Source organism: Pelophylax lessonae (genome assembly GCF_965119305.1).
Source record: "Pelophylax lessonae genome assembly, chromosome: 9".
In the NCBI taxonomy this organism is placed as follows: domain Eukaryota; kingdom Metazoa; phylum Chordata; class Amphibia; order Anura; family Ranidae; genus Pelophylax; species Pelophylax lessonae.
The window spans coordinates 94,812,782-94,831,644 of NC_138776.1; the positions used below are offsets into that span (position 1 = coordinate 94,812,782).

At 46.0% G+C, this 18,863-nt stretch overlaps 1 protein-coding gene across 1 annotated transcript in view; it reads left to right on the forward strand.

Annotated features, from left to right (window-relative positions):
* CALHM2 (calcium homeostasis modulator family member 2) overlaps window positions 1-17,407 on the forward strand; it is a 66,509-nt gene extending 49,102 nt beyond the window's left edge. The window contains exon 3 of the mRNA XM_082268404.1: window positions 16,851-17,407. Coding sequence (XP_082124530.1) covers window positions 16,851-17,267 — 417 coding nt within the window. The 3' untranslated portion in view covers window positions 17,268-17,407. The remainder of the gene's footprint in view (window positions 1-16,850) is intronic.
* Window positions 17,408-18,863: the final 1,456 nt, after the last annotated feature.

An 18,863-nucleotide genomic window follows, 5' to 3' on the forward strand; every position in this document is an offset into this window, starting at 1 on the left:
CTTCATTGAGGTGGAAATCTGACACCACCTTAGGTAGAAAAGATTGGTTAGGTCACAGAACAACCTTGTCCCTATAAATGACCAGATAAGGCGAACAGCAGGACAGAGCCGCCAATTCAGACACCCTGGTAGCAGAGGTGACAGCCACCAGAAAGGCAACTTTCTGAGACAACAAGGGCAGAGAAATTTCTGATATTTTCAAAAGAAGGTCGTTGTAGAACGGACAAAACCAAATTCAAATCCCACAGAGGTAAAGGGGATCTCCTCGGCGTAGCCAGATGACGCACCCCCTGTATAAAGGTGTGAGTAAAGGAACTAGTCGCCAAGGGGCTCAGGAAGTAAATGGCCACGGCCAACACCTGACCTTTCATCGTGCCCAATGTCAAAAACATTGCTCCACGCCTTTCTGTAGGAGAGCTAAGACCCTCGCCACCGAAAGGGGGCGAGGATGAAACCCTTGCGACTCACACTAGGCAATATACATCTTCCAAGTACGATGATAAACATCCTGGAAGTCGCCTTCCTAGCTCTCAAGGTAGGAATTACCGAAGCAGAGACCTCTGTCCCTCAAAACCTGGCCTTCAACAGCCACGCCATTAAAGCCAGCGACCGTAAAGCATGCTTGAAAAGCGAACCTTGAGACGGCAGATCTTCTCTGAGGCAGCCACTAGGGATGTTCGATGACCATCTTTACCAGGTCTGTGTACCAAGACTATCAAGGCCAGTCTGGGGCACCAGAATCGCCTGCACCTTCTCCGCCACCAACCTGCGGAGGAAGCTGGACAACAGTTGTAATCGGAGGAAAGGCATAAATCAGCTGATATTGGCTCCAAGGCGCCGCCAACGCATTTGTGGCGCCTGCCATGGGATCTCGAGCCCTGGCTAGAAACCTCCCCACCTTGTCCAGACGAGACGCAAATAGATCCACCTCCGAAGTTCCCCACTGGGCACGTAGGAGGCAAAACGCCTCCGGATGCAGGGACCATTCCCCCTGATCCAGGGACCGACGACTCAGGTAGTCCGCTTGCCTTTTTTTCCACTCCTGGAATGTGAACAGCGGAGAGAGCTGGAAAGTTCGCCTTGGCCCAAGACAAACACTGCTACTTCCTTGGCCACCTGGGCACTCCTGGTGCCCCCTTGGTGATTGATGTAAGCCACAGCCGTGGCATTTTTGGATTGCACCCGAACCGGGAGACTGTGGAGTCGAGACGTCCAATGGAGCAGGCAGAGTTTGATCGCCCTGAGCTCCAGAACATTTATTGTTAAGGATGATTTTCCCGTCAACCACAGACCTTGGGCACAAAGCGTGTCCAACACCCTATTCCAGCCCATCAGGCTGGCATCTGTGGTGACCACCGTCCACAACAGCGGCAGGAACGACTTGCCTTGGCACAGAGCAGGCGACAGCAGCCACCACGATAGTTCTGACCTCGTGAGATGGCTAGAAATATCATCCGGTCGAAAGACCGCAGATCCTTGTTCCATTTGCAAGGATCTCCACTGTAGAGAACTTGTGAGAAACTGGGCAAACGGGACTGCCTCGACGGCCGACACCATCAGCCACAGGGACCTCATGTAGGTCCGCAGGGAGGAGAGGTCAGTTTGTCCATAAGGAAACTGATCTCGCCCTGCAAAGTCGGAAGTTTTTTCCACTGGTCCAAGACCATGCCCAGATAATTCAGACATACTGACGAGGTCAGTGCAGACATCTGGAAGTTGATGGTCCACCCAAACTCCTGGAGCGTCTGAACCGTGACTGTCAGATCACCCGACAGAGTGGCATACAAGCTTGCCCTGAACAGGAGATCGTCCAGCTAACCGAGGACTGCAATCCTCGCCTTTGCGCAGCAAAGCTAGTACCGGGGCCAAAACCTTTGGTGAAGACCCTCGTAAACAGTGATGTACAGATAAGTATCCTTTAAATCGATTGAGGCCAGAAAATCTCCTTGGAGTAAAGACTCCACCACCGACCGGACGGATTCCATCCGATATTTTTGTACCTGCACAAGGCGGTTTAGAGACTTGAGGTCCAGAATTGGGACACATCTTGCCCTCCTTCCTGGGCACTGTGAACAGGTTTGATTAAAAAAAAAAACTCAAAACCTGTCCCGCTGAGGAACCGGGACATTCTGGGCGAGCCCGAAATTCGATCTTGTACCCTGTAGGAATCCAATTTGTGAACCCCATTTGACCTGGAATCAGAAATGTCCAGGGTTCTCGACAGTAACACAGATGTTCCCCCACCCCTGAACTGAGGGTGTCCCTCCATGCAGAGGAGGAGTTGTCCTCGCACCGGGCAGACCGGCCTTGGGCTCACCCGACCAAGTCTTCTTGTCTTCTCTGGAGGCTCTGAACGGTTTTGCCTTTTTCCTGCGCCCCAGAGGCACGAAAAAAAGCACCCGGTGAGCCTGGAAGGGAAGGTCCCCGCATACTGCGAGGTGCTTTACCTTTGTGAAATGGGGGAGAAATTACTCTTACCCCCAGTTAGACCCTTGAGTAGCTCATCCAAGGAGTCACCAAAAGGGCGTTCACCCAAAAAAGGAGAAAATCAGACATGGCCTTTTTAGAAGCCTGGTCCGCCGATCAGCTCTTCAGCCACACCATGCGGCGTATGGTGATCCCCACCGCAGACAACCTGGCGACCAGAGGAGCCTCGTCCATGGCCGCATCACACAGGTACACCACGTCCTGGGTCACCTGATCCGTAAACTCAATGAGATTTGGAGGGACTGGCGCAGCTGGAAACAGTGTGATCCCCCTTAGAGGACACTGTCCGGTGATTGGAAAAGTGAGTCTGCAAAAGGATAACAGCGCTGAAGGCGCTTGGGCACCACCAGCATGTGCTCAATGCGCCGCCATTGCTCGTTCACGATATCCTAAATATCCTCGGGACAAGGAAAAACCTGACCCGACTTCTGGGCTTTGGGGGAGCCAAAAACAATCAGCTGTCCTGACTGTGTGGGCTCATCTATATGCAATGTCTCCCTTACTAATTGAATCAGTGCTTCCACCAAAGCAAGTTCTCGCGCCACAGCTGAGGAGGACTCATCCTCCTCGCCTTCCGACTAAGGACAGGGATCCCTCAGGGAGGACGGTGTCCGTGGCAACCACATCCTGCTCTGATCGGAGTACTGAGGGAACATCGGATGTTTTTTTTGCATAGCAACTTGTTATAACACAAGCTCCAGTTTTGGACACCAGAGTTTCCACTACTGCTGATAGACATGAGGGATGGTGATCCGGAAGTTCCGGCATGTGCACATGTAAAGTCTGAGGGGGGGATTCATGTCCAGGGACTCCATTCGCAGATTGCAAGAAAAAGGCGTACTGTCCCTTTAAATTGCGGCCGCGGGATGTACCGGGCTATACCGCTCTGCCACCGGAGTCCCCCATTAAGGTTGCAAGAGCAACATATGTCAGAGGAAAAACAACTTTATATTTTAACCCCCTGGAGCAGCAGGGCTGTTACTGTATTCAGCTTGCAGAGAACGCTGGACAGGAAGTGACCAAAAAAACATTATCACTGTGCGACACCCAGGCAGCAGGCAAGTGATGATGCAATCGGTCTATAAGAGGCAGCAGTCTGCACATGTCCAAGATGGCTGCCAACAGGAGGGCAAGGTAAAACCTTGACAAAAATAGACATTCCGTTCATCAAAGAGCACACAGGGGAAAAAATAACTTCTTCAGAAAAAGAAGGCTAATGCTCCAAGCTAGGGAAAGTTCCTTTTGTCCTTCTTGGGCCTCAAGCTTTAAGACTGGTCAAATATGCCTCGTTTTGATTTGATTAACCAGAGGGCTGTTCGGGGGGAAAAAAAAAAAAAAAAGATGGCTTCCCCCATCCAAACATTTGAGGTGGCTGGAGGAATACACTGTTTACTGGCTGCAGCCAGCTGAATGAGAAATTTTCCAACAATCCCGTTGGACAAATGTCGAACGTTAGATCAGTGTTTGCTGAGCAGGAATGTCCAAAGATGGCTCGAAATTTGGCCAGTCCCTGCAAAACCAGCTGAATTTTTATCCGTCTTTGGGCAGCTTAAGGGGCATTCCAGCTACACGTCTATCTAGCCTTTAAAAATGTCCCTATCCCTCCTCGGAACACTTATGCTAACTAACCTGTGTAAGAAAGATGTATATACTTGCCTATTTTCAAACTGCTCTGGTCTGGTCCTGTGATCTGGGTCAGTGTCAGCCAGTACAGGGGAGAAGGGGTGTTGATGGGCCATTGAAGCCCATGGGTGGAGTCACTGCTCCAGGCTTTATTAGCGATTTTGTTGGAGCACTCCCTCCTCTCCCTTGCACATCTTTCTTACACAGATTAGTTGGCATAGGTGTTCGTAGGGGAGGGGGGGAGCGACTGTTTTAATGCTAGATAGGTGTATAGCTGTAAGTCCACTTTAAGTAATCTGGAGCACACTCTCAGTATAAAATGTTGGACTTTCAAGTCATCCGTCTGCTGTCAAGCCCTCTTCCCAATTAAGGGGTGGCTCCACTTGTAAAGAGTTAGGGGTGTCTGTCAGCCTTCTGGTCACAAGATGTTTTGGCCCAGAGTGAAACTTCCAGAGGCTACAAACTGGAGTTTTGGACTCTGCCTCCTCCCGGCTTCATGGTTTCAAATTTTGCCTCCTTTTCTGCAAAGACAGGCAGATAATCTTGCTGCTATTCAGGAAAACTACCCCATTCCTGAATGAGGAACACTTTCAGGGCTTCTACTTAAACCTGTGCATCCAAAAGATCTGCACGGAATTGGCCAGGTTGGTCTTTGCCTTTTTGTCTTATGGGATCTTCTGGCCTCAGGGATGTTTACTTGTACATTCCCAAATTTCTACCTTACAGACACTATTTGCATTTTGTTGTGGGCGCTCAATTTGTTGCCCTTTTTTCTTTTGGCCTGTCCACAGCACCCTGGGTATCCCATAAGGGCTGGTTCACCCCAGAATCGCACAGGACCTGTGCAATGCCTGCGTGTTGCCCTGCAGTGTGTGGTGTGTTGTTGTTGTTTTTTTTTTTTTTTTTTTTTTTTTTGCAGCCTATTCATTTTTGAATTGGCTGCAAAACACACCAATTGCACAAAAAGTAGTGCATGCACTACTTTTGAAAAACCCACTGAAAGCAATGGCATGATGCAGTTACCATGCAATGTGGTGCCCACAGCTGCACTGCATTTGCGATCTGAATTTTTAGGGTGCTGTTTAACAATGTATTGGCACCTACAGCAGATTGCAAAGTCGGTGTATTTTGAACAATATACAGGTGCATCTCATAAAATAAGAATATCGTCAAAAAGTTAATTGATTTCACTTATTCAATTCAAAAAGTGAAACTCCTATATTTAACCGCTTGCCGACCGCCGCACGACTATTTACTGCGGCGGTCAGCCCCTCACAGGTAAAGCGACGTAGGACTAAGTCGCTAGCCTGTGAGGCTCTAGGGAGCGAGTGCCCGCCTCCGGAGGCGCGTTCCCGCTCGGTCACGGACCCCCCCCTTCCGCGCGTGTGCCTGCCGGGCACTCGCGATCGTCTGTTACACCGGAGGAAAGGCAGGCGGCTAATGTAAACCAAGCCGCCTGTCATTCTTCCCTGTGTAAGAATGGAGATCACACGCTTCTACTATGTAGGACCGTTGATCTCTGTTCTTACACTAGTAGCCACAGCCATTCACACTTAGAAACACGCCCCTAGGGACACATTTAACCCCTCCCTCTCCAATAAAGTTAACTCCTTCACTGCCAGTGTCATTTTTACAGTAACAGTGCATATGTATAGCACTGATTACTGCAGTAATGTCACTGGTAACCCCAAAAGTGTCAAATGTCAGTCAAGGGTCCGATCTATCTGCTGCAATGTCGCAGTCCCGCAGAAAAAAAAAAATCTGATCGCTACCATTACTCGTTAAAAAAAAAATAATAAAATCTTACCCTTAGTAAACGCAATAACTTTTGTGCAAACCAATCAAAATACGTTTTTTTTTTTTTTTTTTTTTTGGGAGTTTCATATAAAAAAAATGTATTATTTTTTGCAAAATTGACGCGCTTTTTTTTTTTTTTTTTTTTTTTTTTTTTTGTTTATAGCGCATGATCAAAAAATCCCCCTGGTGATCAAATACCACCAAAAGAAAGCTCCTGTTTTGTGGGAAAAAAAGGACGTCAAATTCGTTTAGGTACAGCGCCGCATGACCGCGCAATTGTCCGTTAAGTCACGCAGTGCCGAATCGCAAAATAGGCCCTGGTCAGGAAGGGGGTAAAATCTTCCGGGGCTTAAGTGGTTAATATAGATGTTACACACAGAGTGATATATTTCAATAATTTCTCTTTTTTTTAATTTGGATTATGTCTTACAGCTAGTGAAAACCCAGAATTCAGTATGTCGGAAAATTAGAATATTACATAAGACCAATAGTTTTAATACAAAAATGTTGGCTTACCGAAAAGTATGTCCACGTACAATATAGTATGCACTCGATACTTGAATTACTACATCAATGCGGTGTGGCACGGAGGCGATCAGCCTGTGGCACTGCTGAGATGTTATGAAATCCCAAGTTTCTTTGATAGCGGCTTTCAGCTCATCTGGGTTGTTGGGTCTGGTGTTGCTCATCTTCCTCTTGACAATACCCCACAGATTCTCTATGGCAGTGGTTTTCAACTCCTGTCCTCAGGACCCACTAACAGGCCAGGTTTGCAAGATAATTGAAATGCATCACAGGTGATATCATTTGCTCAGTGATTGCAATATTCTAGTCTGCATCGCCCCAAGGTAATACTTAAAATCTGGCCTGTTAGTGGGTCCTGAGGATAGGAGTTGAGAACCACTGCTCTATGGGGTTTAGGTCAGGTGAGTTTTATGGCCAATCAAGCACAGAGATACCTTGATCACTAAACCAGGTATCGGTTTTTGGCTGTATGGGCATGTGCCAAGTCCTGCTGGAAAATGAAATCCTCTCCACCAAGCTGGTCAGCAGAGGGAAGCATGAAGTGCTCTAGAATTTTCTAGTAGAGAGCTGCGCTGACTTTAGATTTGATAAAACACAGTTGACCAACACCAGCAGATGACATGACTCCCCAAATCATCAGACTGTGGAAACTTCACACTGGAGCTCATACAACTTGGATTCTGTGCCTCACCACTCTTCCTCCAGACTCTTTGGACCTTGATTTCCAAATGAAATGCAAAATTTTCTACAGTCCATGATGATGAACCTGACCGTTAATGGAATAGGCCTGCACCACCGCCTGCTTTCTCCATCTAGAAATGGTCACAGCAGATGCGGCCTGCCCCTTACAAGACCCATGCGTAAGGACAAACAAGGAATCCAATTTCCGAATTGACTCAGTCGCCGCCAAGTACACCCTGATTGCCCGAACTACATCCAAGGAATGTAAGGCAATCTCTTTAGGATGCTTAGGACACAAGGAAGGCAACACAATGTTTTCATTTAAGTGGAAAGCCTCAATTCTGCGCAGAAGTCTCGGCAGAAGTTGTAGTGGCGGAAAGGCATACATTAGCCAATACTGACCCAAAGGGGCCACCAGAGAATCCGAGGCATCGGCCAGAGGATCCTGAGATGTTACCACAAACCTCTGAACCTTCCGGTTGAGACGAGAGGCTAACAGGTCCACATCGGGAGTCCCCCCACCTGACACACAGTTGTTGATGACTTGCAACAATATCGTCGAAATAGGCAGAAAAGGGAAACCCCTTAGTTGCCTTGGAAGGTCTGTGGGTACCAAATTGCACCGGCGCAGCCTGAGCTGTGTCCTCCAATTTTAAAATGTCTCGCACTGATACAATCAGTGCCTCGCTGTCCGATTCATCCTCGCTGTCTGAGCACTCAGTGTGCATGGACGCAGACCTAGTAGGGTGACTCACATACGCGGTGGCCAAACCAAATCAACCTCCAAATACGAGGAGGCAGAGGATGCAGGTGAAGGCTAGGGGCGCTTTTTGCTAGGCCTATATTGAAGGGCCATATCAACTTTGGACACCAGAGACTGCAGGACCGCCGTCATGGCCGCCAGGGCGGACTGAGACCCAGAGGGTCCCTCAGCTTCTTCCATAGTTAATCTGGGGAAAATTCACTGTAAACCCCCCCCCCCCCCCGCTGTACCAGTGGCACCACAGGTCCTAGTGCACCAAAAAAAAACACTGCTACAGCAGAAACAGGGAGCGTGCCCACACAGAGCACCAAACTGCAAGCTGTTCAGCGATCAGAGAGGAAAAGGAAGCCCAGACACTGCCACTAGAGGCCCACCGCCGAATCACCCCTCTACAGTCTACCCAAAAATGGCCACCACATTAGAATCAATGGGAAACTATCAAAACGTGCCCACCGAGCTACACAAATATGGCCGCCGATAGCATTAGGAACCATCCACTGCAAAATGGTCCTCATAAGGCGTTCAACTCACGGGCCAGCCCCCGGTCCAGTGGGGCTATGTCGCCACCAACCTATCGCAGAGCTGCGGTTCGGTCGCGCTTGCTGGCTGGACTGGGAAGACCGTAAGAATCTATAATATCCAATGCGTCACCCAGTCCAGCAGTTGATTGTAGTTCAGAAAAAAGTAAAAGAAAAAAATGCTAGGACCAAAGATACCAGCAAGGAACTAGGTCCTTACTCCTGACTAGGCAAAAAAAAAAACTGGTCCTATCGCAGGAAGTGGGAGTATACCCCCTAGGACTGCCGTATAGGTGTAGTAAATTCTTTTCGGCCTAGTGTCCTACTCCTATGGAGAACAGCATAACCCAAGGGTCAAAGAGGATATGAAGCTGTGTCTGTCAATGAACGAAAGAGAAAAAGCAGTTTATTGGAGCAAACAACAATAAAATGCACAGCAAGAGTGAGGAAGTAGGAGCAGGAACAAGCCGGGGTCGAGTCCAGAAGCGGGTAGTCATCCAAGCCGGGGTCGAGTCCAGAAGCGGGTAGTCATCCAAGCCAGGGTCGAGTCCAGAAGCGAGTAGTCTGCCGATGCCGGGTCGAGAGTCAGGAGAATTATCAGTCAAGCCAGGTCATATAAGAGGAACACGGAGAACAGAAGACTGCTAGCAGAGATGCACCTTGGAGCACAAACACAAGGGCAAGGACTACAACCTCTCGGGTGATAGATATATAGTCAGGTGTGCAGCATCATCACTGTGCGACACCCAGGCAGCAGGCAAGTGATGATGCAATCAGAGTCTATAAGAGGCAGCAGTTTGCACATGTCCAAGATGGCTGCCAACAGGAGGTCAAGGTAAGCCTTGACAGTACCCTCCCCTCAACGGCCCCTCCTCCGGGGAGAAAAGAGACGTTTTTCGAAGAAAGCGAGCATGGAAAGCGTGGAGCAGGGCGGGAGCATGCACATCAGCAGAGGGAACCCAGAAGTGCACCCCATGATCATAACCCTTCCAGTGCGCCAGATATTAAACCTGACCTCGAAACAGACGAGAATCCAAGATGCTGCTAACCTCACACTCCTCATGATTGCTCAAAGGAATGGGATGAGGGTGAGGAAGTGAATAACTATAGCGATTGCAAACCAGTGGCTTCAAAAGTGACACGTGAAAAACATTAGATAAACATCCCTGAGGTTGAGATTACGGGTCGACAACCAAAACTCTCCCTGACCTGGTACGAAGGAGCAGATCACCATCTCTGGTGTGCCTGACGCGTCTGCTGTGCAGAGACCCGTAAAGACTCTTGAATCTGCACCCAAGAGGAAAGGAGGGCACGAAACAGAGCGCACGAAGATGATCCTCGAGAAGCGGGAAGTTCCACAATTAAAATCCATGGCCAGGGGAGACCAGGGATGCTCCCCAATGGGAATGGGATGCAGTAGGCACAAGGGAAGATGCCAAGGAGATATGTTTTGGGCACAGACCGAAAAAGCAGCCGCATACGCAGCAACATCAGTCTGGAGAGATGGTGACCAGAACTGACGTGAAATAGCCCAGGACATCTGGTTCTTACCAGGATGACTGGCAGTTTTGGAATTGTGGTACGTGCGCAACAATCTGATGCGCAACCCTTCAGGTACAAAACTTTTGCCAGCAGGCCTCTGAGTGAGAGCATCAGGTTGGGCAGCCAAAATCTGTTCCCCAAGAGGAGAGGTTAAGTTGGTGCGGATGGCAGCCAGAATAGGATCTGAAAGTATGACTGGTGTTGGCACAGAGTCCTCCCTGGACAACTCAGAATACTGGCGAAACAAGGCATCAGCCTTAACATTTTTGGAGCCGGGCAAATAGGAGACCACATGGTTAAAATTAGACAAGAATAAGGCCCATTTGGCCTGACTGGGTGAGCCTCTTGGCCTCTGAGAGATACGTCCGATTCTTCTGATCGGTGAGAATGAGAACTGGAAGAACCTTGTCTTCAATCTTGTAATTGCATTCAGCTGGAGACAGCTTCTTGGAGTAGAACCCACAAGGAAGTAAGGGTCCATCAGGTGTCCGACGCTGAGACAGGAGGGCGCCTACTCCCATCTCAGACGCATCTACCTCTAAGACAAAGGGCAAACTAGGATTGGGATGAGACCGAATGGGAGCCTAAAGCCTCGTACACACGTACCGATCGTCGGCCGAACGATTGGCCGTCTTTTGTCCAGGGCTGTCGTGCCTGTTGAAAACTGCAAAAGGCTGCACACAAATTTTTTTCGGCCAACAGCCGACTGCAGAAGTGTTGTCATGTGATGGTTAACTTTTCTTGTGTTTTTTTTTCTTTTCTGAGCATGCCCAGTCTTGCTAATCTGCTGTCTGTCGGCCGAAATCTGTACTGACTGGCGAACAATCGGCCGTTCTGGTGTTGGCCAACAAAAATTTTAATGCTTGCACGACAGATTCTGTTCGGCCGAAAATGCGCTGTAGGCTGTCGGAAGCATCATACTAACAAGCCTACAATTGGCCGATCGGTCGTCGGCCGAATATTTACAGCCGACAATCGGTACGTGTGTGCGGGGCATAAGCGAAAGACTTAAGGGCCTCAAAAGCTTGGATGGCAGCAGGCGTCCAATTGTGGAAATCGCTGCCTTTCTTGGTCAGATCTGAGATAGGTTTGGCCAAAGAAGAAAAGTTCCTGATAAATTTCTGATAGTAGTTGGCAAACCCAAGGAAACGCTGAATGGAATGGAGACCACTGGGGCAAGGCCATTGTAGAACAGCCGAAAACTTCTGAGGGTCCATGAAGAACCCTTCAGCAGAAATGATGTAGCCCAAGAAGGCAACCTGAGACAGGTGAAATTCACATTTCTCAAGCTTACAGAAAAGCCCATTCTCGCGTAACTGTTGCAGCATCCATCTGACATCCGGGTTGTGTGATTCAATGGAATCCCAAGTAAATCAAGATTTCATCCAAATAGACTACCATGCATTGCTGCAACATATCATATCATGAAAGACATCATTGATGAACTCCTGGAAGACAGCGGGCACATTGCACAAGCCAAAGGGCATCACCAGAGATTTGTAATGACCAGTTCTGGTATTAAACGCGATCTTCCACTCATTGCCCTCCTTGATCCTTACGAGGGGTAAGGCCCTTTAAGTCAAGCTTGGTAAAGACCAGCGCTCCCTTGAGTGGTCGAACAATTCAGTAATCAACAGATTTGGGTATGCATTCTTGACTGTGATGCGATTGAGGCCTCTATAATCAATGCAAGGTCTCAACTCACCTTCTTTCTTCTTCTTTCTTCTTCTTTCTTCTTCTTTCTTCTTCTTTCTTCTTCTTTCTTCTTCTTTCTTCTTCTTTCTTCTTCTTTCTTCTTCTTTCTTCTTCTTTCTTCTTCTTTCTTCTTCTTTCTTCTAAAAAGAAGAAGAAAATAATTGGCATCCGCTGGAAAAGTGGACATGCGAATGTGCCACCGGGCAAGTGCATCTGCAACATACTCCTCCATGGCTTTATTCTTCACAACTGAGCGAGGATAAACCCTGCCATGAGGGGGAATGACATGAGGTTGCAAGTCTATGGCACAATCGTATGGACGATGAGGAGGAAGAGTACCAGCCATCACCTTTTTCAAATGCATCTTGATACTCACGATATTCAGTAGGCAACACTTAATCAGAGGAGGTAAAAAAGTACCTTTTTTAACAGGCCCATGGATACAAACAGTGCCACACTGTGGAGACCAAGAGAGGATCTCGACTGACTGCCACAAAGGTCGGATTGTGTTTCTTAAGCCAAGGGTACGCCAAAACAATGGAGTAGTGTGGGGAAATAATCTGGAAACAGGTTGAATCCCTGTGAACAACAGCCCCCATCGCCATATCAACTGGAATAGTCTTGTGGGTAACCTGTGGCGGTTGCAGGGGTCTGCCATCAATCGCCTCGATAAACTAACTAGTGGAGAAACGCAAGGCTGCAAGGGTATTGAATTTGCAGTAGCAAACGTACTGTCAATTAAATAACTGCCAGCATCGAAGTCTACCAATGCCTGAGTAACCACCGAACCTGCTGCCCAGGAGAGGACAACTGTGATTAGCAGTTTATCTTTATGGGCAACTGGTGACTATCAAATTCCACCTAAGATCTACCCCCAACAGGCCTTGGGTGCAAGCGTTTCCCGAATGGGTCAGACAAGATTTCAGGAAATGCCCACCAAGACTGCAATACAGGCACCGGCCCTCCCTCCTCCTGAAGGCCCGTTCAGCCTCAGAAAGGTGAGTGAATCCCAGCTGCATGAGTTCACAGCCAGATGCACCATCCCCAGGAGTAGTGGGAGGAATGGATGGGAAAGAAAACGTAGAAGCCAATCTGGTAGTAGGTCAGCGCAGGCGCTCCTTTTAAACTATGGTCTCTCCCTGAGCCTTGTAACTATCAAAATCCGGAAGGGAATAAGAGCCTCAAACTCGTCAGGGAGATCCTTGGCCGTAATCTCATCCTTCAATGCATCGGAGAGACCATGAGAGCAGGCAGCCAGCAAAGCCTCATTGCTCTCCAAGCCTCATCCTAGCTCCATCCACCTTCATCGCTGGCTCTACGGTAAACAGCGGAGAGTTGAGATAGATTCCGACAGCGGCGTCTGCATGTGATGACGATCTTACCTGTCTTGGAGCATCCAGGATCGGTCTCCATCCACCTTGCTTGTAACATTGTACTGATGCAAATTTTTATAATTCATTAAAATCAAAGTCTACACTTATTCTTTGTTTATCTCATTATTCCAGCCCACCTATGCTGCCAGGGTACAAAATGTGATGGCATACTCAGCAACAGTTCGTATACCCTATTGAATGGACAGGAGCAGCAGAGGCAGAGCGAGCAGGAGGCAACAAAACCTGGGTAATAGAGTATCACAGGATTATCGTTCTCCTTCCATAAGGGATTCGCCAAGGCCTTGTCTGAGAGCAACGAAATTAGGAAGCCCACCTTGGACCTGTCACAAGGAAACGCCTGAGGAACCACCTCCATAATAAATGCCCACTTGGTTTAGGAAGCCACGACACTGAACACTGACTCGGTTCACCCCCATAGCGCTGCGGGAGGGGGGACTGAACCAGTCATCCCAACTGCAGGAGCAGAATTGGGTGCAACAGGAGGAACTACCAGCTTAGCAGCACCAGGAGCGAGGTGTGCTGTGCATGCAAGCAACATCTGCAACGCCTGAGCGAACTGACCCAAAAAGGTGATCTTGTTTATTGAGCCTGGTAACCAGCATGGGGAGCGTAGGAACACCTGCATCGTCAGTATTCATGGCCCTTGTGTACTGTCAGGGTGCCAGGAAACCAGACCACACCATGATGCAGGTAAAATAAAGCAGTTTATTGGAGCAAACAAACGCACAGCAAAAGTGAGGAAGTGGGAGTAGGAACAAGCCCGGGGTCGAGTCCAGAAGCGGGTAGTCTGCTGATGCCGGGTCGTCTGCAGATGCAGGCTTGGGAAGCCAGGAGTGTTGTCAGCCAAGCCAGGTCATACACGGAAGAACAGAGAAAACAGAAGACTGCTAGCAGAGATGCATCTTGGAGCACAAACTCAAGGGCAAGGACTGCAACCCATCAGGTGATAGATATACAGTGCCTTGCAAGTATTCGGCCCCCTTGAACTTTACGACTTTTTGCCACATTTCAGGCTTCAAACATAAAGATATAAAACTGTAATTTTTTGTGAAGAATCAACAACAAGTGGGACACAATCATGAAGTGGAACGAAATTTATTGGATATTTCAAACTTTTTTAACAAATAAAAAACTGAAAAATTGGGTGTGCACAATTATTCAGCCCCCTTAAGTTAATACTTTGTAGCGCCACCTTTTGCTGTGATTTACAGCTGTAAGTCGCTTGGGGTATGTCTCTATCAGTTTTGCACATCGAGAGACTGAAATTTTTGCCCATTCCTCCTTGCAAAACAGCTCGAGCTCAGTGAGGTTGAATGGAGAGCATTTGTGAACAGCAGTTTTCAGTTCTTTCCACAGATTCTCGATTGGATTCAGGTCTGGACTTTGACTTGGCCATTCTAACACCTGGATATGTTTATTTGTGAACCATTCCATTGTAGATTTTGCTTTATGTTTTGGATCATTGTCTTGTTGGAAGACAAATCTCCGTCCCAGTCTCAGGTCTTTTGCAGACTCCATCAGGTTTTCTTCCAGAATGGTCCTGTATTTGGCTCCATCCATCTTCCCATCAATTTTAACCATCTTCCCTGTCCCTGCTGAAGAAAAGCAGGCCCAAACCATGATGCTGCAACCACCATGTTTGGATGATGTGTTCAGGGTGATGAGCTGTGTTGCCAAATATAATGCTTTACATTATTGCCAAAAAGTTTGATTTTGGTTTCATCTGACCAGAGCACCTTCTTCCACATCTTGGGTGTGTCTCCCAGGTGGCTTGTTGCAAACTTTAAACGACACTTTTTATGCATATCTTTAGGAAATGGCTGTCTTCTTGCCACTCTTCCATAAAGGCCAGATTTGTGCAGTATACGACTGATTGTTGTCCTATGGACAGTCTCCCACCTCAGCTGTAGATCTCTGCAGTTCATCCAGAGTGATCATGGGCTTCTTGGCTGCATCTTTGATCAGTCTTCTCCTTGTATGAGCTGAAAGTTTAGAGGGATGGCCAGGTCTTCGTAGATTTGCAGTGGTCTGATACTCCTTCCATTTCAATATTATCGCTTGCACAGTGCTCCTTGGGATGTTTAAAGCTTGGTAAATCTTTTTGTATCCAAATCCGGCTTTAAACTTCTCCAACAGTATCTTGGACCTGCCTGGTGTGTTCCTTGTTCTTCATGATGCTCTCTGCGCTTTAAACGGACCTCTGAGACTTATCACAGTGCAGGTGCATTTATACTGAGACTTGATTACACACAGGTGGATTCTATTTATCATTATTAGTCATTTAGGTCAACATTGGATCATTCAGTGATCCTCACTGAGCTTCTGGAGAGAGTTTGCTGCACTGAAAGTAAAGGGGCTGAATAATTTTGCACGCCCAATTTTTCAGTTTTTTATTTTTATTTGTTAACAAAGTTTGAAATATCCAATAAATTTCGTTCCACTTCATGATTGTGTCCCACTTGTTGTTGATTCTTCACAAAAAATTACAGTTTATGTCTGAAGCCTGAAATGTGGCAAAATGTTGCAAAGTTCAAGGGGGCTGAATACTTTCGCAAGGCACTGTAGTCAGGTGTGCAGCATCATCGCTGTGCGACGCCCACGCAGCAGGCAAGTGATGATGCAATCAGAGTCTATAAGAGGTAACAGTCTGCACAAGTCCAAGATGGCTGCCAAGAGGAGGGCAAAGTAAGACCTTGACAGTAAGCCAACATTTATGTAATAAAAATACTTTTTATTATTTTATTTTTTTTATTGGTCTTATGTAATCAAATTTTTTCTCTAGTTGTAAACCATAATCATCAAAATTAAAAGAGAGAAATTATTATTGAAATATATCACTCTGTGTGTAACTCATATCTGAAATGTGTTTTTGGAGGTATGAATAGTGGGAGTATCTTCCCATCCTAAAACTACAGGGCTGTATGTTTTTTCTGTCTATGCACACAGTGTAAGGAGATGCATCTCCCATCCATGAATTCAAGAAAGAAGCCATCCTGGAACAGGGAAGGGGTGGCATACTATGCATTTGAATCCTCTACTGAAAGTGTCTAAAAAAAAACGGCCCAACTGAGGTCCGAAAAATAGACCTACATTATGCTAATCCCCTCTCGTTTCAAAATTTTGCCTTTTTTTTTTTTTCTGTTGCAGCACTTGAGTATCTAAAACTGGCCACACACTGGTAGAATTTCAGCTCCTGAATCATGATTCATGAATCTTTCATTTTCATCCATCTCAAAATCGAATGGTAAAAATTTGTGATGTTGTCAAGGCAATCAAACAAACAAAATATTTCAGAATTTCATATGAAATTTGTATAGTCGCTGGCATTATGGAATGCTCCAAAGAACGATTGTGTGTGAATGTTTGGACGAAAATATAATCGTGTATGGCCAGCTTTAGAACTGTGCAAGATAAACTTTTTGCTGCCAGTCGTTTTTGCATACTTGTTAAATGCACATTTAAGGCTTCAAGGTTTAAAACCCCCTATTTTCACACATATTGTATATGTTAATTTTGCACACTATTACGATTATAATACCCAAATTGTTTGAGTAAATACAAAAGATGAGGTTACGTTGAATAAATGGATACCAAACATGTCAAGTTTTAAAACTGTGCCCTTTAAATAGTGACAAACTGCAGTACCCAAAAGTGATGCTTTTAAAGCCTTTACAGGTAATCAGTTTAGTGTTAATTGTGAATAAGGCCCTAGAATTATTGCTTGTTCTGCTATATGCAGTGATAATATGATCACAGATGTTGTGCAAAATGTTTGTTGCCATTAGTTTCACTTTTCTTTTAATTTATTTATTTTTTTTATTTTAGTTTATTGGTTGGATCCTTATTGCGGTAGTCGCCTCAGCCATTTTTTTACTCAAGTGCCTGCACCACTGCTGTTCTCCTTTGAGCTACCTCCAAGAACAGTACTGGGGTCAGTATCGCTCCAGTGAGAAGGAACTCTTCAACCGTACTGCTGAAGTCCATGCAAAAGTCCTTGCTGCCAGTAATGTCAAACAGTTCTTTGGTTTTGTAGCTTTGAATAATGAAGAGAAGGAAATGGTAAAAGAATACCCAGTGGAAGAGGTACAGCCAAGTCCTCAATGGAATGAAATAACTGGACTATATCTGTATAGAGAAAACAAGGGTTTCCCCTTATACAGTCGTGTTCATAAATGGGCCAAAAAGGTAATTGGGAATGATACAGATGCAGATACGAAAGAGATGGCATTACTTGCAGTCTAAGACAATTGATATTTGACTGACAGCAGTAACAGCAGGAGAACACACAGCCATCCTAGTATCCTCAGGGAATTATGGATTGCCCCACTATATTCACATTGCCTAGAACATGGTATAACCTATGTCCTCCCCTTTTTTTTTTTTCTTTTCTTTCTCCTTATGAAGACTGATTTAACTGAACTCAATATTTGGACAAAGAATCACTAATCTCAGTATGGGGCAGCGATGAGCACCTTTTTTTTAACTTGTTTTTTTATTTATTTTTTAACTTTTAGGCAGGGCAACGCCTTTTGGCTTCATTCAGTATGACAAAAGACAACACCGGAGCCCTCTATTTCTCACTTAAAGGGAATAAAAGAATCCTCAGTTCACTTCTTGGAAAATGCAGCACTTGCCCTTCAGATATCGCAATACAGTCCCTTCCCAGATCCAAACTTATTTAGAGAGAAGCTTTGTATCAAACCATATTAAAAACAGAATGGTGTAGAGCTAAATTATGAATGACAAACACTTATACTGAATCAAAGTATGATGTTAACACATACAGTCCAAAAAATGAACACTGAAGTCCACAAAGGAAGGTATTAGCTGAATCAGATTCCCAGGAAAGGAAAACATCCAAACAAATGAAGAAAGGTGAAGATCAGGTTTGCCCAGGAGTAGAAATGAATCCACCAGACAATATAGTGAGAGATGTCTCCTTACCAAATAGCTCTTGCCACTAGATTATAGGTGGCTGAACGCTCATATGAAAATCCTAGTGGCAAGAGCTATTTGGTGAGGAGCCATCTCTCACTATATTGTCTGGTGTATTCATTTCTACTCCTGGGCACACCTGATCTCCACCTTTCTTCATTTGTTTGGAGCTTTTCCTTTCCTGGGAATCCGTTTCAGCCAATACCTTCCTTTGTGGACTTTAGTGTTAATTTTTTGGACTGTATGTGTTAACATCATACTTTGATTCAGTATAAGTGTTTGTCATTCATAATTTAGCGCTACACCATTCTGTTTTTATTATTTTATTTGGAACTTGTACTATTGTTTCAGGTGTTAGCTACTTCTCCTAAAGCACAGTGTTTTTTCTGCTTTTATATCAAACCATATTGGTTTTACATATAGTCTTCGAGGCCAGGTATTCACCAATCACCAATTATTTGGGTTAGTGCACCTGATTTTTCCTACACATTTATTACATTCACTCTAAGGTAGCAGCACACCCAAGCCGAATCAGCGCACTTTCCTACCTATCACATTCACCAATCACTGGAGAGTGTATTCTCCAGTGAATACCTAGCCATACGGACTATGCTCAAAACCAATGTGGTTATAAACCTAGTGATAGCGTCTCTCTAACAAACCAAGATTACATGACAAAGGAGGCTGCTCAAAGCAGAGGAGGAGCTTGCACAGGGCATCTGAGCAAAGAGGAGCTAGGGTTGGGGAGCATTATGTAGGAGAAGTATATCCGTCCGAAACAAAACCCCCAAGGGACTTTTAACGGCCAAGAATAGCAAAAGAAGCCATGTGCAGAAATTAATGAATATAAAAGCATTTGTACAAACTTTAATTTTTTAACAATAAAAAATGTTTTTCTAGTTG